Here is a 21,167-nt window from a genome sequence, read left to right on the forward strand (position 1 = left end):
CACTTGTTGCGCTTAAGAATTCTCAACAAAGGTTTGACATAGAGGCACACAACAGCTAACCTAATTGAATGGATGCCTCAACAAAAATGCCCCCTTCTCGACGCTAAGTAACTTCTGAGGTATATGTAAATTAGAAATCCATCATCCGTGAGGTATACCAAACTTACCTTGCTTTAGTTCACGGGAACTCGGCTTCACACTGTGTCATACCTGTGCTCAATCGACTCCTGACTGGTGCAACTGAAGGACACATTTAGGCTCGATGTCTTCTTCTAGAACCCCACTCTTCTACCTCTGACCCCACCTTGCCCCAGCACATCCTTTGGATATCCCACATCAACTGGGAATCTTCACCCTCTTTTGTAGATGGCAGGTCTTGCTGGCTGGGTCAGAATTTTGGCTGATCACTACTGATCGCCTCAGCTATCACCCACAAACACAACACAAGGGTCACTCACAGCATCTTGGTGAGACATCTTAAAAAAGATACAGAGTAGTAAGTTATAGATCATTGATATGGTTGAGTTCTGAATGTAGGTGCTGCAGCTTGAAGGCTGTAACTCAAATTCAGCTTCTCCTGGCCATTTCTTTTTTCAGATGTGACCACTTTTTCCAGCCCTCACCGCATGCTTGAGTGACTCATTTCTCTATATTCATACACCTGCCAGTCATTGGGATTTTCTTTTCAAATTTTGTATGTCTCTTTTTACTTCGACGTTGTCACATTCTAAAGTTTCATAGAGTCTGTCTCTTCGCTGTACATCTAGCATCCAACACATTTACCATAGAGATTGGAGTAAACCTCCTTCTCGAAGGTGGTTTTGTACATGTACCCTGATCCAATAATGACATCAAACTTACATTAATTACTTTGTGAGGTGAGCTCATAATTTGAATGTGGTTGTCTTCGTCCACTCACATTTTCCACATGCTAGCTTTCTTGCTGTTGATTGCTTCTGTATCGATTCATTCTCTCCAATGCTTCTGTCACCAACCTCTACATGCAACCATGATTCAGCATTCTGATAGAATGCATTTTCCCTGCGCATTCAAATTTATCATTGAGGTTTTTTAAAATATTCACTGCAAGCGAGCCGTTGTAGAGATTCACATAATTACAGGCTTGCAATGCATAACACTTCAGTCCATACCACCCAGTGTAGAGATTCACACTATTGCAGGTCTGCAACACATTATACTTCAATGCATACCACCCGGGTTTGCAGCACCAACTCGCAGCATCCTTTTCCCAGCTATTTCCATATCAGGTGATGCTTTCCCATGCATGATGTTCTCGCGCTCGCTTTCCCACGCTTTCATCGCCCTATCATCCAGGAGCATCCACCCACTGTCCAGCAAGTCTCCCTGGTATGTATTTTTGCTTTTATTCGATATGGCACCATATTAGAGCACAATCAATGGTGCTATATTCTAAACTTACTGTGAAACAATCGTGTGAAGATGTATTGGTCACTCCCACAGTGCAAACAGGTAGGATCAAAGGTCAAGACTTGTCAAAAGCTTCCGTAGAACTCTTAGCCTAATATTGAATCTGCTGCCAAGGAACTCACAATGAGTATTAAACAGAATCAGAAACGGACGTCTTTGGATTTCAATACCAAGTCCCCTATTCAATAGCTAAAGCCTATCTGACAAATAACAATCCTGGCTCAGTATACTACTCAGATGTGTGAGGTCAAGCAGACAATAATCAACTCCTGAAGTCTCCCCACTAAGCTACTCTGAGCCTTTAGCGGACGTAGAGACAACACAAAGAATTCAAAGGTAAGGCTCGAGTGTATTCGCTACAATCAAAAGTACGTTAGTATCAGCAGCAAGAAACAAACACTCAGTATATATTTGCTAAAATCTATAACACGTTAGTGACACAACAATAAACGAGCACTCAGACTGTTAGCCTTCAATGGGTGGAGAGAGTGAAACAGATAGAGTGAAACAAATCCTGAGCTAAAGAAATAGATAGAGTGAAACAGAAATAAGGAAATAGATCCCAAACTAAAAGAAATAGATCCCAGACAAAATGAAATAGATCCCAATCCTAGAGAAACAGAGATAGAGAGATAGATCCCAGACTAGAGTGAAATAGATCCCAAGCCTAGAGAAACTGAGATAGAGAGATAGAGACAGAGACACGTGCACACAAACACAAACACTCAGAAAAAGAAGAGATTTCTCAAAACAAATAAGCCAGGCCTTGCAGGTTGTTGAGCACAATGAGCTCAATGGCTCCTACTGTCTCATCATTGTACCTGACAATGTTAACAACTCTTCGTGGTTGTTGCTGATGCTGATCACACACAAACCTCACTCGCAATTTTATTAAGGGTGACTCTGGGAGTCAGATTGATTGCATTTCAGGCCAAAACGGAGGTCCTTATATAGAAAAATCTATGTGGCTGTGCTAATTTACTCCCGCATACCTAGGTATATTCAATTTTCGTTTTCTCACGTATCTAGATATACTACATTATTTGTCATAGATCATAATACCTGTGTGAATCGTACGTAGGTGAACATGATTTGTCAGGCTTAGTCATAGATCAGCTGACTGTGGTAAGAGAACATGGTTTACATAATATGTTGAAACTTGTTTGTATTTGGTGTTATTTAGAGATGTAGCATATGTCATAAAGCAAAACCAGGTAATACGTGTATTTAAAGTTTCCTGGAAGTTCCCGCAAACAAACATACGTGGAAAGTATTTTTTATGGAAGCTTCAGATGCGTGAGAATATAGCTGAGTCATCTTCGAGCCAAATAACACAAAATTCAATCCATGCAAAATTCCTGAAAAATATTCACTAACACCGCACGGTCATGCACCGGACCAGTTTGGTGCAGGTCATCACAATGCCCTTGCATTGCTCGCTTTCCTGCACTTTCATTGCCCTATCATTCAGGAGCATCCATCCACTGTCCAGCAAGTCTCACTGGTACATATTTCCACATTTTTATCAAAATGGCACCATATTAGAGCATGGACCCTAATTTGCATACATTATTACATACATTATCTCCTACTCAGCTCACATAGCGAGACACATATAGGTCCACATTTTTCACTCTTTACTACACCACACTTTACCCTAGTGGAGTTCCCCCATCATGTCTATAGCTAGAGTCAGAATTTATTAGCAGTCCTTTTAGTAGTCATTCATTGAGTCCTCATCTTTTGCTCATTGCATTTCGCATTTTCGCATTTTTGCTATTTCGCATTTTGCGTTCCCGTGCCTTGCATGCATATCGCTTGCTTTGCACAGCCACTGTGCAACTGTGGATTTGTCTTCTTTGCTTTCCCTTGGATCAAACATGCTTGTCCCTGCAAGTATAGCAGACTAGGCATTGCAATAAGATCATTATATCAGCTTCTTGTGTCCCTCCCCTTGATTTATCATTTGACCTAGAGCTGAGTTTTGATTCACCTTCACTGTTCACCTTTGAATGTTTACTTTAATAATGCCATGGTCACTCGCTGAGCAGAAACATTGTATTGCAGTCACGTTTAATGACTTCCAAGTCAGACCCTTCAGTCACTTCTACTGCAGAACCTGTTAATAGGACATGTACATTGGCCTGAAAAACCTGATGTACAGAACACCAGCCGGCCTATGCACTACCTGTATAGGCCAGTCATACAGAACCATGGTAGGCCGATGTCTTATCCAAAGAATGATATCTCTGCACAACCTGTATAGGCCGATGGTGCAAAACCATTGCACCTGCAGTCTGCAGGAAGGTGTTGGCCGGCTGAACAATCGTTTTGAGCAAATGGGCCAGCCTCCTTTGGCAGGGTGTATGTCCTGGCTGGCTGGCCTCTTTCTGTCAGATGGTGCAAAACCATTGCACCTGCAGTCTGTGGGAAGGTGTTGGCTGGCTGAACAATCATTTTGAGCAAATGGGCCAGCCTCCTTGGGCAGTGTGTATGACCTGGCCAGCTGGTGCCCTTCTCCCATATGATGATGAAGCCTACTGCATCTGTATTTTTTTTTGAGGGGGGAGTTGGCCAGCTGGACATTATATTTGGGCCAATATCAAAACTATTATAATATTGGGATAATCAAACAGTGGTTGAGCTGTGGTTGATGTGGCATTCAAGTAAGTAGTCCAGAAAGATTCAAAGTGAGGAACATTAAGGCTTAAAGATAGTCACAACCATGCACAAAACAAGTTTGGTGCATATCACTGTCCAGCAAGCTGGAGTATAGGTGAAAGCCAGGTTGGCTGGCTCAGTATTACATTACCCCTGTATACAGACTGCATAGCCTGTCTGGCCGACTGGGGTATATGTGCCTCCTATACCGGCCAGCTTAGGGGTCCAGGCTACAACAGCAGGCTGGCCCATATAGAATATGGCACCATATGACCAGCTGTCCACCTCATACAGATTGTAAGGTCTATCTGGCTGACTGGCAATGGTGCCATATTCTATGTAGGCCAGCCTGCTGTTGCGGCCTATATCTCAGGGCCAGCTGGCCTAGCTGGCACCTATACCCCAGTCGGCTGGACATGGTATGCAGTCGGTATACAGTGGCCAGCTACCCATCCCACATACTATTGTAGCCTGTAATATAGGGCTGGCCTACTATTACAATATTTGGGAGAGGACATCTAACCTCATCTGGTATGTTTAGAAGTAATTATATTATGAAGCCATCTTCAATATCAACTTGTCATGCTCTATTTTTCCTAAAACCTCTTTATGCCCTCAGCTGCAAACTCAGCCCACATGGAAGCCTGCTTTTCAGCATATGCCCTATGACCATTCTTACTGCTTTCATCTGCTTTTGCTCGCTACTCCAACTCCTGGTTCTGAAACTACTGTACTGTCCAACACATTTCATGCTATACTAACTTCAACTCCTCGCTCCAACGGTCATATCGTGCTTTTGCTTTCAACCAATTCACTTGATAAACTAGGAATAGAGAATATAAGCTCAGTACCTTAATAAAAATCAGATAAGATTAAAAATCACATTTATTCATCCACTCGCTCTTCCGGCTCTCCTCTGCACTGTTGATTCGCCAAAACCAAGCCAGCCTATCAGAACTCTGACCATGCCTATTTTTCTCAGTGACTTCTTTGCTCACTGTAAGGTCCTCAGCCTTTAGGACTTGATATGGTGCCAATGTATCAGGATTAGCCTCTAAATATCGCATTGCTGCCCTTGATCAGCGAGATTCTTGAGCATGTTTGTTGATGGCCAAAGCTATTTTTTGAAGTTCCTTTGTCAATCTAGTACCCTGATGATGGACCATTTTTCCAAGCTGTCATTTGCTTGACCCTTTTGAAGCTCTAGTTCTTCTTGCCATAATGCCATGATGACATCAGATGCCTCCCATGACAGCATCCAAAGTTCTGCAACCTCTGGATGAGAGTCAGCATCATCTCTAAGGTCCAAATTACCATCTTCCTCTATGTCGTCAATTCCTGAAAAATTAAATCCTTCAGCCTCCCCCAGGCACAGTTCAGGGTCATCATATTGCAATCTCTCTTGTTCTTCTACTTTCATACCATTTGTTATGACTATAGTAGTCTCGTGAAATTTATGAATCTGAGACAAGAGCTTCTGTCTTTTTTCTTCTATGATGATTCTCTGAGAAGCAGTTGGATTGTCTGACTGTTGTCTTATAAAAGATCTTAGAGTGCCTCTAGTATTATAATTTGAGTCAATCATATTTTGTGAAGTTGAATGTCTTACTGAGCATTTTCTATATTGATACCCTCAATCAATCATGAAATGGCCCTAGTTCTACCATTGGTAGATAGTTCATTTTCAGTCAACCTCAGCCTTATTTTAGCCATGATTGGAGCTTTTGATGATTTGAAATGAGGACTAGATCAAAGTTCAATTTTACTGAACTTGCCTTTATTCATCTTAAGCTAATTGATATCAAGAAGCTCTCCACAATCAAGAGCTGCTAGTTCAGCTTGCTTCTTCTATTTCTGGACATCATTGAATTGAGAGAATTTGTTAATTCTTCATATGGACCCTGAGTATTATTAACACCCTGTACAGCTTGATGATATTTTTTCAGTAATGATTTAACTATTTAAATATCATGTTAGTTAAAGTTAACACATTAGAAGTAAAGGCACTTGCCAATTCCGACAAGCTTCTTCTAATTCAAATCTCTCATATGGTCATCCAAGACTTCCTTTCTGTGAGAGAGAGTCATGGATCTTGCAGTAGGGGAAATTTTATTAAATGGTGTCTAAAGGGTCTCCAAGATTTCTCCATCAATATGACCAGCTCCTGTAATAAAATTGAGGCTGTATCTGGCAAAGCATGGTAGCTTATGAGCACTCACATGAAACTTGCCAATTACTGGCAATATTTTGATTGATTGAGGAAGAGACAGGTGATAGCTCTGATCCATCCATTCATAGAAGTTGACACTCCACTGACATGCAACATCATAGATTATGAGTGCACTGCCAATATCTTCTGATGGATATTTTAGTGTATTGCAAATAGAATAATTCATGTTCATTTGCCTAACTAGATAGTTAGCAAAGGTAGTGATACAATGATGTAAGTATATACCATTCTCCTTTCTGAAAGTCTACTACAGAATGAGAAACAAAATAGCCATGCCTAGCATATGCTGTTGCCCCAACACCAGTAGCTCTTAGATTGCTACAAGATAATTTCTGAGATTATTTTAGATGTTATTTTCCAAGGAAATGTGTCATGAAATATGACAACTTGCCTCGTTCTTTTTGATAGATCCACTTATATGAGCTTCATAAGGTTCTTCTGTTACCATGTATCCTTTTCCATCTGCCAGTGAAACATCATCTTCAGGAGTCTTCATCTTCACATGTTGCACTGTAAAATTTCCATCGACAATATACCTTTGCATAACCAACCAACTACATCCACTAAAATTAGCTTGTTTAATGATTTTTAATAAGGAAACTTACTCATCATAAGAATCATTCCAAGAAGAGGGTAAATTGATGCCCGGTTGGGGACATGCCAGACAATAAAGAGCTAGATCCCCTGGTGCAGGAGGTTTGTCTGTCTCATGTCCAAAGCCAAACTATTTTCTTGTCAGCCCTATTATTGGTCAGCCAATGTACTTCTGCCACATTATGCATTAGGCCTGCCTGCCTCTACAATATGTAATTAAAGGTCAGCCAGCACCAGGTTTTATTTTGGCTACATGGGCCAACCTTGTTGTGCAGTATGTAGGGTTGGGCCGGCCAATATACTTCTGCCACATGGTGTGAAAGTATTAAGTCTCAGGTAACCAGTAAGTTCCTATATTGATATGTACCTGTGAAAGTATTAAGTCTAGTAGTAATGTGAGTAGCTAGACAGGTATAAAAGAATATGTATCTCACCTCAGGTGACCAGTAAGTTCCTGAGGTGTACCGCTATGTGCTGGGAGTTCTAAGTATGAAAAAGATTATGTAAGCTATATCGTCACGTGTCCATTACTATTGTCACTGATACTGATTATCCTTATCATCATTTGTTACCTTCAACACTCCCCTTCAAACGACGACACGGAGCCCTAACTTGATGGCAAAATGTTTCACCTTAGCGCTTGGCAGCACCTTCGTCAACGTGTCCGCGACCATTTTGTCCGTTGGACAATAGAGGAGTTGGATAGAGCCGTCTTTGATGCAGAATCGGATGTAGTGGTAGCGGATGTCAATGTGCTTGGTGCGTGCATGATAGCTTCCATCTTTCGTGAGTGTGATTGCTGATTGGTTGTCACTGTATAGCGTCGTTGGGTTCTCTAGTGGTCAGAAGACCTCTCCAATAAAACAACGAAGCCATTGGGTTTCCTTTGCTGCGTGAGTGGCTGCTACAAATTCTGATTCTGCCGTTGACAATGTCACTAGCTCTTGTTTCCTTGACCCCCATAGTATTGTGCCTCTGTTGACTAAAAATGCGAAGCCAGTTATTGCACGCCGGTGCTCCTGACTCGCACCATCAGCGTCTGTGTATCCGACTAGTCTGCCTCTGCTCATCCCATAGGTAAGTCCGAGTTTTCTAGTCTCCAACAGATAGCGGTATACCCGCTTGACCCCTTCCCAGTGCACCCAACCTGGATTTTCAGCAAACTGTGCCAACGTTGAAACAGCAAATGCGATGTCAGGATGTGTTCTGACTGCTAGGTACATCAGTGATCCTAGCGCTGACTGGAATGGAACTCGTTTCATTTGCGTGCTTTGTTCAGTGTTGGTAGGTGACTGGTCTTGTGAATACTGAACAGTGGGATCCATAGGTACTGCGGCTGGCTTTGCTTCGGTGAAGTTATACTTTGCGAGAATTGCTTCGACGAACAACTCTTGGGACAATGTGATTGTCTGCGCTTTGCAATCGCGAACGACCTTCATGCCCAGAAGCCAACTGATTGGCCCTAGGTCAGTAATCTTGAACTGTAAGCCTATTTCCTGCTTAAATGCGTGAATTAACTCTGACAAGCTCCCCGTTACAGTACAATCATCAACATGGGCTGCCAAGATGAGTATGTCCTGCCCAATATGCGTGACAAAGACTCCCCAGTCTGATTCCATGCACGTGAATCCTAACTTGGTAAGTTCTGCGCACAAATGTTTGTACCATTTTAATGTGCCTTGTTTAGATCCATATAATGCAACTCGAAGTTTTGCAACTTCGTCCTTTCCTCCAAGGTTGGCACCAGGTGGGAGTTCCATGCATATCTCTTCGTCAGTGTCTAATTGGCCATTTAGAAATGCGCTATGAAAATCGAATACATCGATATCCCAATCCTGGCATGCTGCTACTGCAAGGATTAGGTGCAGTGATGCGAGGTGAGCTACTGGTGTGTAGGTCTCGTAATAGTCAACACCATAGACTTGGGTAAAGCCTCATGCTACCAGCCGAGCTTTGTACTTATCTATCTCTCCTGCAGTGTTTCTTTTGATCTTGAAAACCCATTTGCAGCTGATGATGTTCGTATTCTTCAGCTGTGGAACAATGTCCCAGGTATGTGCTTCATCAAGACTCTTTAGCTCCGTACCAATGGCATCTTCCTATCTTGTCCAATCAGGTCGCATCTTCGCATCTTCTATGGTGCTTGGTTCCAGGCCTTCAACTTCACTCATTCCCACAAACATTGCATAAGTGGTAAGTTCTTCTTCAAGTCCTAGTCCACTTTCTAATCCTTCTCCAGATGCTCCCCTGGTATCACCATCACCTCTCTCTTCTTCTACTCTCTGCATTCCTCTGGGGATAATTGGATCTCCTCCTCTACCATCATGTGTGCCCTCACCGCTTCGCAACATGCACATGTAGGATGATTCTGTCCACTGATGAGAGGATTGTCTTGGGCCTTCTGGTTGCTGTTCGAAATTTGGCCCGAGTGGGTCAGCTTGAGGTACTGGGTTTGATGGAGGGTTTGCATCATGGTGTGTATTTGTTGGAGTCTGGTGATTGGTCACTTGCTGATTGGTCTTTATAACTCTACTCTCCCCTTCAAGCAGCGAGTCTTTCTGCCCCAGCATGGGTCCCTCTAATCTCTCGAATGAGATGTTTTGTTTGATGGTGATGGTCTGACGATCTTCAAGGTATATCTGGTGTCTATTGCTCTCTGGGTCGAATCCAACCCACCGACCCTCATGCGCTCTCATATCGAGCTTCAATCCACTCGTATCATGCACCCAGACCTTTGTTCCCCAGATTGGTAGGTCCCTTACATTCGGCTTCTTTCCCTTCAACATCTCATAGGGTGTTTTTCTATCTAGCGAGTGTGTGGCTGTGCGGTTCTTGACATAGACCACATGCATGATAGCTTCCCCCCAGAGGGTCTTTGGTAGTTTGCTTTCATGCATAGCTGCATGAACACGTTCAACCAAGGTCTGGTTTAGACGTTCAGCAATACCGTTGTGTTGAGGAGTATCATGGGTGGTAAGTTTTCGCTCTGTTCCTTTTGCTCGTAGGTGACGGCTAAACTCATCACTTAGGTATTCACCTCCGCGGTCCAAACAAAAATGCTTGATGACAGTGTTATGTTGAGTCTTCAACCAAGTCTCGTAAGTCTTGTATGACTCAAAGGTGTCGGATTTCGCTGATTGGAGATATAAATTCATATAGCGGGTGAAATCATCTGTGAATGATACATAGTAGCTCTTGCCACCAGGTGTCTGGACTGGAGAGGGTCCCCATAGGTTGCTATGGACTTCATCACCGAGGTTCTCGCACCGTTTAGGTTCGCGTTCCTTTCCTATTGGTTTTCGAGTGGCCTTTGCATACTCGCATGACTCACACTGACCCATCTGCATTTGATCAGGGTCAAGCTTAATCCCTTCTACCATTCCTTTTGCTATGATCTCACAAATTGCAGAAGGTGCGATGTGTGAAAGTCTTCGGTGTAGCTCATCCATTGACATCAATTTGTCAGCACCTGCGGCTCCTGCAAGTAGTCCAGCTGGGTGCCGCTTCACCTGATATAGGCCATTTGAGAGTGGGACTTCGCCAACTTGAGTCTTTCGTTCGTCAAATATTCGGCATATACTGTCATGAAATAGTGCAGTGTATCCTGCAGTGGTGAGTCGGCTGATTGATATGAGTGTAACACCCATTGATGGTGCATATAGGACATCGTGAAGCAAGATACGAGTTCTTGTCTTGCCATTAGGAACTTCTATGTGGAGGTCCCCTTTTCCAATGGCATTGAAGGTTCGTTTATCTGCTGCTTTGATGGGACAAGGACTTATAGTTTCAAAGTTGGTGAATTGGTTTCGGTATGGAGACATGTGCTGAGAGGCATCACTGTCATACAGTTCAGTCACTGTGTGATCTGTGGCTGTGCAGCTCTGTCCAAGCACAGCACTATCAACTCCCATCTCATAGGGTTCATGTGTGCTCTTTTCGTCCTCAGCCATTGCGAGCCATACACCATCAGGTTTGTTTTCATCTTTCTTCTCAGATGCAGTGTTGGCTCTGGAGCTCTCGGCTTTTGACTTCTCGTCCTTTGCAGATTTGTCCTTCTTCCCTCGCGATTTCCACCCCTTCGGCGCTTTGCCAGCTTTGCCATCACCATCCTCCCAACAATTCTCCTTTTTGTGGCCTTTCAAGCCACAATTTTTGCAGGAGTAGGGGAACTTTGACTTGAATTGACCCTTTCCCTTCCTTTCAGCTGAAAATGCAGCATCATCGCCCTTCATTTTCGACTTTCCACCATTCTGCAGGAGTAACCGGTCATATTCATCGAAAACAAGACTTGTGAGGTCATCCGTTGTAAGTGTCTTTTGGTGCAGTTTGATAGTCGAAGATATGGCTGATAGAATGTTGTTATAGCTGCGTGGGAGTGAGGCAAATATGATATTGAACAGATCTTCATCTGGGACAGGTTTTCCCATCGAGGCAAGGTCTTCACGGATCCTCATTATTGACTCGATATGGGCTCGTGCATCACCATTCTCCTTCAGCTTCATCTCTCCAAGCTGTCTCCGCAGTTCGACACTAACAACAAGCGAGCGGCTTTCAAATTGGGTCTTCAAGGTATCATAGTACTCTTTTGCTGTCGGTTTTGAAAGGAGATTGATAAATAAGCTGTCTGGAATGACTACAGCAATTTGCTGTTTCATGACTGTGTCCTTCTTGAGCCATTCTGGTAGTTCTTTCTCATATGTTGCTACTGCCTGTATTTCAGCTTGCGTTGTTGGTGACCATGGTTGTGTCTTCCCAGCAGTTGGATCTATTGGCTTTTTTTTTGTCCCATTGAGGTGCCCTAAGAGCCCTTGTGCTGTTAGTGAGAGTTCGAGTCTGGCCTTCCACAGTGGCCAGTCTTTCCCTGAAGCATCAAGCTTCGGGACTTTCAGGAACTCATCTCCCAATTTCATCGTAGAGGACATAGTGCAACTTTTGAGTGAATGAACTTTGATGTGTCTTTATTCCTTTCAGTCACAGAACGCAGGGCTCATAACCTGTGAAAGTATTAAGTCTCAGGTAACCAGTAAGTTCCTATATGTACCTGTGAAAGTATTAAGTCTAGTAGTAATGTGAGTAGCTAGACAGGTATAAAAGAACATGTATCTCACCTCAGGTAATCAGTAAGTTCCTGAGGTGTACCGCTATGCGCTGGGAGTTCTAAGTACGAAAAAGATTATGTAAGCTATATTGTCACATGTCCGTTACTATTGTCACTGATACTGATTATCCTTATCATTGTTTGTTACCTTCAACACATGGTGCAGTAGGCCTGCCTGCACTACAGCCTGTACATAAAGGCCAGCTGGCGCCAGGTTTTATTTTGACTATATGGGCCAGCCTTGTTGTGCAATATGTGAAAAGGTGCCAGTTGGAAGCAGGTTTTATTTTGGCCACATGGGCCAGCCTTGTTGTGCAGTATGTAAGAAAGGCCTGACCAATGTACTTCCGCCATATGGTACAGTAGGCCTACCCACCTCTACAGCCTGTAAAGGAGGGCCGGCCAACTGCAGGTTTCTTTTTGGGATGTAGTAGGTCTGCTGTAGTATGTAAGGTTGGGCTGGTGAATGTACTTCTGTCATATAGTGCATTAGGCCTGCCTACCTCTATAGGATATAGCAAGTACAATCAACCTCATTATAAAAGCTGCAATTGATGTAGCATTTTAGTAAGCAGTCCAGAAAGATTGGGCAGAAATTGCAGCTGTCTTGTGCACTTAGAAGACAGCTGGGCCAGTCATTCTGGACTGCTTACTCCAATGCTATATAGCTAGCCAGTCTTTCAGCTGCAATTGATATAACATTACAGTAAGCAGTTTCAGAAAGACTTGTCAGAAACTACAGCTTTCTGGTGTACAAGACCAGTGTGGCCAGTCTTTCTGGACTGCTTACTCTAATGCTATATCAATTGCAGCTTTCCAGTGAAGTCAGCCAAGTGCTCTTTGATATAGCATTTGAGTAAGCAGTTCAGAAAAACTAGGTAGCTATATAGCACTCGAGTAAGCATTGCATAGCCAAAATGAAACCTGTTGCTGGCCGACCCTTTGTTACATGTTGTAGAAGCAGGTGGGCCTAATGCACTATGTGGCAGAAGTACATTGGCCGGCTCAACCTTACATACTGCACAACAAGGCTGGCCCATGTGGCCAAAATAAAACCTGCTGCCAGCCAGCCTTTATTTACATGTTATAGAAAACAGACAGGCCTAATGCATCATGTGGCAGAAGTATATCGGCCGGCCCAATCTTACTACTGCATAACAAGGGTAGCCCATGTAGCCAAAATAAAACCTGCTGCTGGCCAGCTTCTTTTCACATATTGCACAACAAGGCTGGCCCATGTAGCCAAAATGAAACCTAGCACTGGCCAGCCCTTATTTACAGGCTGTAGTACAGGCAGGCCTACTGCACCATGTGGCAGAAGTATATCGGCCGGCCCAACCTTACATACTGTACAACATGAATGAAACCTGCTACTGGCCAACCTCATTTCACATTCTGCACTAAAAGGCTGGCTCATGTTGCCAAAATAAAAACTGTCACCAGCTGACCCCTTTCACATATTGCAGAGGCAGGCAGGTCAGATATAAGGCAGGAGTATGCAGGCCGACCCCCTTCTATACCTCTGTTATTTCTTTATGTAGGGTTCGGCCTGCTAGGGTCCCTACAGTGTCGGCCAAGTCTAGTTGTGCATAGACCAGCCAGTATCTGGTAGTCCAGGTTTTGCAGGCAAATGTACACATCCTATGACAGGGTTCTACAGCAGAAGTGACTGAAGGGTCTGGCAAAATTCCTCAAAGACAATAAGACATTAGATTCATGTGGTACTGTGAGTTAATCTGTTTTCTTTTTTATTTTCACTTCTGATCTTGTGTTGATTTAAAGGGAACCATCCCATACATGTCTTACCACCTTCTTAGGCTTATGGGAGATCTTCTACCTCTGACTGTGATTAATCATTGAGCCTCAGATGATCTAGAATCACTCTTTTATATCTTCCTAGAAATTACCATTATATATGAGGGACCCAGTGGCAAGAGAACTGATGAAGGAACACAACCTATCAATGCCCCTAGGTGGTGCAAAGCTCACATTACAATGGACTGAGATGGTCTTGGAACCAGCGGAACTCTTAAGAAGGATTTCTTCATCAATCAAACCCCAAAGTATGAACTGGCCTCATACTTTCAAGCTTGCCATCCCATTCTTAAAGAATGATGTAAGACAATTGGAAGTGCAATATTGAGTTTCAAGGATATCTCTCATGAAGATGTTCGTGAAATATTCAAGCATGGAATACAGAGGATAGAGAGCTTACCTGTTGTCCAAGTTGCACCCTCTTCAGTGTGGCTCGATGCCGCTGCATCACATCCTCTACCAACTTTGTTGTCTGTTGCTACCCCTCAAATGTCATCAGTGATTGCTGCACCACCAGCTTCATCATCTGCTGCTTCTTTATTGTTTTTTCCTTCTTTGTCCGCAGCCGAGGAGGCTTCTTTTCAGCCTCGTTGTTCATCACAGAAGAACCTTATGTCACCTCCACCTTCACCTGGTGTGCCACTTCCCCAGCTTCTACCTCAATGGCCCAGAAACAGCCTCGGCCTTGTCGTTCCATGCAGAGGAGGCGGACCATGAACTAACTTCCTATTATTATTCAATGATTTATTGATCTTGTATATGGAGCTCAAGAAAGTTGACATGTATATCTATTATTTTTTGTTTTTGTTTAGTAGTATGTAGAGATTGTTTAGCATGGATCATTGTATGTTGTCTCCTTGCAATTGTTTACTATAGATAATGCCCACTGGCGGCAGACTTCTTTGGTAAAGCATGGAGTGTCAGAGTCCATACTGCAACCTTGAGAAGAGTCATCAACTGGCTGTCTAAGCTAATCGCCATCAGCCACTCTGTGTACCCCATCTCATCTACCAAGTGCAGGAAGGCAGAAAACTGCTTGAGCATCCTATCTCGAAGTCCAGCAGAAGTCCAGCAAGTCCACACCATGGGCCTAATCACGTCTAGCATCCTGCAGGATATATCTGTAGTATTAAAATTGTGGATGTCCCTGATCTAGCAAGCGGTGTAAATCAGGGTTGAAAGAACCTTATATCACATACTTACTTGAGGAAGGACACAATTGAAACAGTGCTTTGTTGGAAGCATCAGGACTCTTTTCTAGCACTGGTATGCAGTGTCAGCAGATTATCTCTTGATGCACTTTGCATTGTGCCATGTCATAATAAGGTACATCATCGAGCATCCAGCAGACTCCACAATTTTCCTTGCTAAAAAAAATATCTTTGAAGGGACTTATCCCTTTCAGTATGTCACTTTGCTGGTGGTGAGTGATGGCACTTGTTACCACTGCCTGGTTCACTACCCAGGATGTGATGGCAGCAGAAATCTGAATAGCAATAGTAGGTGTGAGGCTATCAATGCTACTACTACCTGGACTGGTCCGATGGGCCTGATTGATGTACATTAACCTGCTCAATGTATGAACATGTATTACTTGACTTATGTCGTCAGGTGGTTGCAGTGTCTCCTCGCAGACATCGCAGATTTGGCAACTTGTGATGTCCAGGCAGCAGCTATTACAGACTTGGATAGTATCTGTTGACGACACTCAAACAGAGCATGTGTCATCAATGGTCAAGGACGTCCCTGGACTAACCCAAAGTTAGGAGTCTTGCTTGGCGAGGCTTCGGCAAGCAAGGTTTAATGCCTATGTCCAAATCGGGTAGCTTATGTCAAGCGAAGCTTGATGATAAGCGTATCTGCCAAGGCTTATGACACCCAAAGGTTAATCGTAAGATCTGCATTAATAGAAGGACAGAAGTCCAACTAGTAACAAGGGGCTTTGCTTGTCAACGAAGTCGATGAGTAAAGATCGAGACTGAAGACTTATCCACAATAAGCAGATAAGAAAGTAGAATATAGACTGCTGGCTAGGCAGAAGGAATCACTCTTGTTAGGAGTAGGAGGTCAAGAACCAAGTAGATTCAAGTTAAGGAACTAGATACATGGTAGCGAGTTTATATAAAGGAGAGGAAGTGTATTAGTGGATGATAACTCATACTACCGGGAGAGGAACTGGTCAGAGGATGATACTAGAAAAGGAAGGCACGTTCGAGGTGAGTCATAGGTGAACCAGAATGTGCAAATAAGAAGTAAGTCAAAGAACAGAAACAGGAAGTGAAACAAGCAGGGGCACAATCGTGCAACTGCGGAGCTAAGTATAAGTACAATTGTGCGACTGTGCACCGAGTCATAGATCAAGAAAGGAAACAGGGCAAAGGGGATGCAGCATGCATCATATCATAGGTTACCGTCTGGATGGTAAGGGTAAAGGGGACTGTTCACAGGATCAGTCATTGGGTGAAACAGAGCATGGGTATGCATCATCAGAGAAAGGGTTTGGCCAGATGTACTGGCTCTGCTGTAGCAATAGGTAGAGAGCGAAGGGAAATGCAAGGGTGATGAGGATAATAAGAGCAAGGTCCAGGTAAGGGTGTGATGCAAGGGCTGAGATGAGGGGAATAAGGAGAAAAATGGTAGGGGCCCAAGCATCTAGATGTTCTTGTAACAGCAGCCACTATCCTTGAAACCAAAGAATAAGCTTAAAGCTAAGCGCCTGCATACCTTTTTTAACAGGCAGCTACCAACCTCGCCGGAACCCATTAGTGGAGCCTCAGGCTCGTCACCATCCCAAGCTGTTAGCTGAGGTTCTGAAGTAAAAAAGATAAAGCTGTAACTGTGCCTATCATCGCTAAGCAGCAAAGACAGTGCATCAGCATAGTAGATGAAGTTGGATGGTTCGCTGTAGTAGATCACCACCCGGATTTGTGTGGCATTAAGGTTTAGCAGAAGGGCTGCAGAAGAGAAGAAAATATGATGGGCACTGTGTAATGTCCTCCATTCTTGAAGTATTGCAGCCTTGTGGTCCTGAGCCAAGTGGGCATGGAAGACATCCTTAGAAAACAATGCCACAATTTGGTTCGCTTCACCTTCACTGGGGCATATAACCAGAATTAGCTCTGTCTCTGTCGTAAGATCCTGAAGGCTCTTATTGAGACAGGCCGACAACAGGCCGACAAGATTGTTACTCAGTAGGGCCTCAAAAGCAGAAAAATAGATATTCCAAAGATCCATGCGACCACAATGGAGCTGGGCCACCAGGGGATTCATTTTGAAGTATTTGAGAAGTTTTGGGGCAGCTGTTATGGCCATGGCATAAGTGAGCAGGATAATGGGCAATCTGAGTTGTTGCAGGCATTCAAAATGAGCTATTGTACACTGATATTCCCAATATTGAAAAGTGTATTCTGTGTGACTCACAATGATTCTCAAAATATAACTCTTTGCATTCTTCAAGAAGGTCCAGAAGCTTGTACTCCCCAGGCTCTCATAACCAAACAATACAGTATGCACATCATGATTTTTAAGTTCTGAGGACCAAATCACTGCATAAAGGCCTTTCTTCTTGAATTGAGCCTTGAGTTCCTGAATGTGCTCTAAGTCTGGCAGCATGACAATTGACATCAGACCAACTTCCTCTGAGCAGACTGCAGGGAGCAGATAGAATAAACTCTTGTCCTCTCTCAAACCCAGCATAATAATGGCATGTACCATCCATGTTATAAGAACCCCCACCACATCTGCCTGTTGTCGAGACTGAAACACTGCTTGAGGACCCATGAGAAGCCAGAGGTCTCTGAATCTGTTGGGACTAATACAGCGTAGATTATCCAGCACAGCTCGACTTGTAGAAAATTGATTGATAAGAGGTGTATTTGAAGAGGGAGAGGACACAGCCATGCCATCAGCAATGGCATGATGGATGATTGACAGCATGGATATGCTAAGATAGTGTGAGATGACATGGGAGAAAGACTTAAAGTCAATCTGCTGCTTGTTCACAGAAGATAAAACATGGGGAGATGTCAAAATAGCTGAAGATACTGGAGGAAAGATAAGGGCGTGATAAGCGTGGCTAAGAGCCACAAACTTTTGCAGGTGCTCACTCAAGACGGACAGACATACATGCAATCAACCGCATAACCCCTTGCAACCTCCCCCTGGTGTCCACTCTGCTCATCAAAATAATATTCCAAATACAAATCAGCCATAAGGTGCTTGCAGTTCTTACACATAATTCCAATTAGAAGATGACGAATATTGGCCAGGTATTATATCCCATATATCCGTGCTTCTCATCCGGACCTTGGACCCTAGATCTGATCTGATCCGATATACAGATCTGCTTCCAATCTGAGATATGATAAGCTTCCTATTTATTCCCTGTTCATATAATGTTAATCACAGCCTATTCCTTCATTTGGTATTCCTTGTTCCTGGTATCTTGGTTATCCTTACTTCCAGTTATGCTTTATGATCCATTAAACTGTGCTAATTTCCAACTCGCGTTTAACTTGTGATAAACTTTGCTTATACTTTGTGCATAGCCTCGGATAGTCTTCTAGTATATAAACCCTTGTATATGCCCTGTAGTACCTCAGTTCGAATATCATCTTAGTTTGTTCTCGAGACTTAAGGATTGTATCCTATAAGTCTACATCTCCGACTCTATCTTCAGATAGTCTATACTCTGTTGTTTTCTAGTCCGGACCTGTCCGGATTAGTCTTATGCGTGTTTCCATTATCCGGACGACCTTCAGATATCATTACAGTACTCATCTGATCCTCCAGACGTGTTATATCTCCCTCTCTGAAATAAGGGGCAGTACTTGGGAAAGTGGCACAGCATACGAGCTGAGGCCGAAGCCCTATTGGATCTGTTAATATGAGAGTACGACCTTAACACCAGGCCCATGGGATGACCCAATCCACCCTCGGAGACAGGTCTACTGGTATGAGCAATGAGGATGTCGGAGAAATTGTCTGAATCCCATGACCCATGCAACCTGGTGAACAAGTGGTTTTTGTATCCAGTGGAGAGCTTAAAATTTTCCCCATCTAGGCTGAGGTAAAGAGCGAGCATAGCTAAAGTCTGGGATGAAGGTTAGCTACAGTATAGAAATGTGACAGAGTGATCAGAACCTTTGGGATGAACGTGAGATATGCTATCATCAAGTGAGCAGCTTCTGGAGGCATGCTCCATGAAATGACACACTCCTTCTCCTGGTTGGTCTGAGTCTTGTTGTAGCAAGACACAAAGTTTAAATAGCCAGAAAACCAGTAGATGTTCCTAGAATGAAGAGTGGTGTTTTTCCAGGACATGATGGCCAGCTTAGTGCCTCAAGCAGGCTGTCCAGAACCCAAATGATACAGAAGAAAAATCTTTTGGAGGTAGTCCCCAGAATCCTTTATCCAGTGCCTGGCTTTGATGTGGTTCCACACTATGCCGCTAGAGTTGCGTGTCACAACAAAATGGCCCATGAACATTAACATCATCATCACTTTCATCAATGCTGAGTCATGCTTGTAAAATCAGTTCTTTTTGTCAGAAATAAATGAGTAGCCTGGTTCAAGGTTGCTTAAATCGTCGTGAATGTGCTCATGGTCAATGTTTGGTAAAGAAGCCCTAAGGAGTACAACATTGTATAGCTGAACCTTTGTCTCTTCCAGGAGGTTATGGTACATGTTCACAAAGTTGGCGATGGGAATAAGACATCCATCGAGACTGAGAGCAGTGCCTTCAAGATCTGCCCACATCATTTGGGGAAGCAGGGACATGTTGGCTGTAACAAAAGAAAGAAAATGCCCTATCTCCAGCAGGTAGCCGCAAAGATACAGACAATCTTCTCTCAGCCACCTGTGAACTTCTTCGATCAAGCTGTTCGTCAAATCAAATCAGTCACCGGTCAAAGACAAGAGAGAGGTAACACTCATGCCTGCAGATTGTTTTCCATAACAAGAGTGGGAGCATGTTCAAACAACAGACAAATCTGATAGAAACCCCCAGCTCTCAAGCACCACCTCAACTCACTCAGAAACGGGTCAGATATTTGAATTTCCCCTACCTCTTGCCACAATAAGATATTTATCTACCTTGATGCTCATCATTCAAACATTCATGCTTGATACAAACATATGGACTATTTACTAACAACCTACATGTATGGTACATGTGCATTGTACTTAGAATAATTTTTGATTAATTCAGTTGCAAATGAGAGAAGTTCTATCGTCGGCATTTGCCGAAACCTTATGTTTCAAAACTATACAGCACTAAATTGGCTACTCACGTGCATGTAGTGAAGTCCGTCATCGTCAAGCACCATGGGTAAAGGTAAGGCTGCTCACACTCACAACCCCCGCATGTTGACCATCGCATCATGAACAGTTCACGGATCTCTCGCGCGTGCCGGTAAGGTTAAGTCGCAAACACCAAAAGTTGACAAACAAGAGAAGAAGAAAACGCCAAAGGGCCGTGCTAAGAAGCGCATCTTGTACAACCGCAGGTATACATATAATCCAAAACATTCTGTAGTTCAAGCTAACCGGCCTGATAGATTCGTGAACGTAACGACGCTCCCTGGAGGCAAACGGAGAATGTGAGTACTATATCCTTGATGATATCGATGAGCCGATCCTTCACACGCATCGCTTTCCCTATTCCTCGTCGTGATCTCAAAGTACTAATGAAACATATTTACTTTTTCCAGGAACCCCAACCCCGAGAAATAAATGTACTCGAGAGGCATTCTCTCCCTCGGCTGGCGGGCCGGCGGACTACTGTGATGATAGAAGTGGAGGACAGGAGGGGCCCACCCAATCATTGTTTGGCAAAACTTGCATCTTTCTATATCTTGTCTCCCTTTCCCTTGAATTGCAAGTGCAGCGCTTTCTGCATTTCAATCCCACTACTCGACGTTGGATTTTGGCTTCAGTTGAGCATTCACTCTGCAAAAATTGTAATTCCTGCATCATTTTTATGCTATGATATGCGCTATGTCCAAACCAACACTATGGCAGTTGTAAGATGGGTGCTGTAAGTTCAACTAACTCATTTCATTAAGGTCTCCAAGCTGTCGTTATTTTGAAAAGTGTTTGGATTCTCGATCTCATACGACGTGAATCGTCATCCAAGCCTTGTATGGAGGACAGTACTTGCAAAATCAAAGATAACCTGAGGGACTAGATACAGGTCCACAATATTGTCTTTTCTGTGTTGGTTTTCAGGGTGACATGCATGTGTGTAGCGAGATATGTCAACTTCAAGCTCCGGTCACCTTGATTTGAGCCTAGTAAGTTCTGCCTCGAAGGACTAGTGTT

At 43.5% G+C, this 21,167-nt stretch overlaps 5 protein-coding genes across 5 annotated transcripts; 1 reads left to right on the forward strand and 4 right to left on the reverse strand.

The window, feature by feature from the left end:
• Positions 1-4,862: 4,862 nt before the first annotated feature.
• EDB93DRAFT_1075404 (uncharacterized protein) lies at positions 4,863-5,189 on the reverse strand (the record flags this gene model as incomplete). Its single annotated transcript, XM_041445162.1, has 2 exons — positions 4,863-4,933; positions 4,994-5,189. Coding segments are annotated over 2 exons (267 nt in total), but the record flags the coding sequence as incomplete, so codon positions are not given.
• A 59-nt stretch (positions 5,190-5,248) lies between these two features.
• Positions 5,249-5,823, reverse strand: EDB93DRAFT_1099875 (uncharacterized protein; the record flags this gene model as incomplete). The annotated part of the gene is made up of 2 exons (XM_041446956.1): positions 5,249-5,544; positions 5,775-5,823. The coding sequence occupies 2 exons, from the start codon at positions 5,821-5,823 to the stop codon at positions 5,249-5,251; spliced, it is 345 nt and encodes a 114-aa protein (XP_041313262.1).
• A 410-nt stretch (positions 5,824-6,233) lies between these two features.
• EDB93DRAFT_1075216 (uncharacterized protein) lies at positions 6,234-6,654 on the reverse strand (the record flags this gene model as incomplete). Its single annotated transcript, XM_041445148.1, has 2 exons — positions 6,234-6,516; positions 6,566-6,654. Coding segments are annotated over 2 exons (372 nt in total), but the record flags the coding sequence as incomplete, so codon positions are not given.
• A 9,642-nt stretch (positions 6,655-16,296) lies between these two features.
• EDB93DRAFT_1245324 (uncharacterized protein) lies at positions 16,297-18,058 on the reverse strand (the record flags this gene model as incomplete). Its single annotated transcript, XM_041452308.1, has 3 exons — positions 16,297-16,524; positions 16,596-17,922; positions 17,973-18,058. The coding sequence occupies 3 exons, from the start codon at positions 18,056-18,058 to the stop codon at positions 16,297-16,299; spliced, it is 1,641 nt and encodes a 546-aa protein (XP_041313264.1).
• A 2,095-nt stretch (positions 18,059-20,153) lies between these two features.
• On the forward strand, positions 20,154-20,856 carry EDB93DRAFT_1116134 (ribosomal protein S30). The gene is made up of 4 exons (XM_041448319.1): positions 20,154-20,181; positions 20,236-20,353; positions 20,405-20,446; positions 20,558-20,856. Exons 1-4 carry the CDS (start codon positions 20,172-20,174, stop codon positions 20,577-20,579), a joined length of 192 nt encoding a protein of 63 aa, XP_041313265.1. The 5' UTR covers positions 20,154-20,171; the 3' UTR covers positions 20,580-20,856.
• The last annotated feature ends 311 nt before the right edge of the window (positions 20,857-21,167 follow it).

Source organism: Suillus bovinus (assembly GCF_016758785.1).
Source record: "Suillus bovinus strain UH-Sbo-P2 chromosome Unknown EDB93scaffold_2, whole genome shotgun sequence".
Taxonomy (NCBI): domain Eukaryota; kingdom Fungi; phylum Basidiomycota; class Agaricomycetes; order Boletales; family Suillaceae; genus Suillus; species Suillus bovinus.

Bases quoted from the DNA above. Each gene is read 5' to 3' on its own strand.
- EDB93DRAFT_1116134 (XM_041448319.1), top strand. The intron at 20,354-20,404 runs GTATACATATAA...CCGGCCTGATAG, and splicing joins CGCATCTTGTACAACCGCAG to ATTCGTGAACGTAACGACGC. The intron at 20,447-20,557 runs GTGAGTACTATA...TACTTTTTCCAG, and splicing joins CCTGGAGGCAAACGGAGAAT to GAACCCCAACCCCGAGAAAT.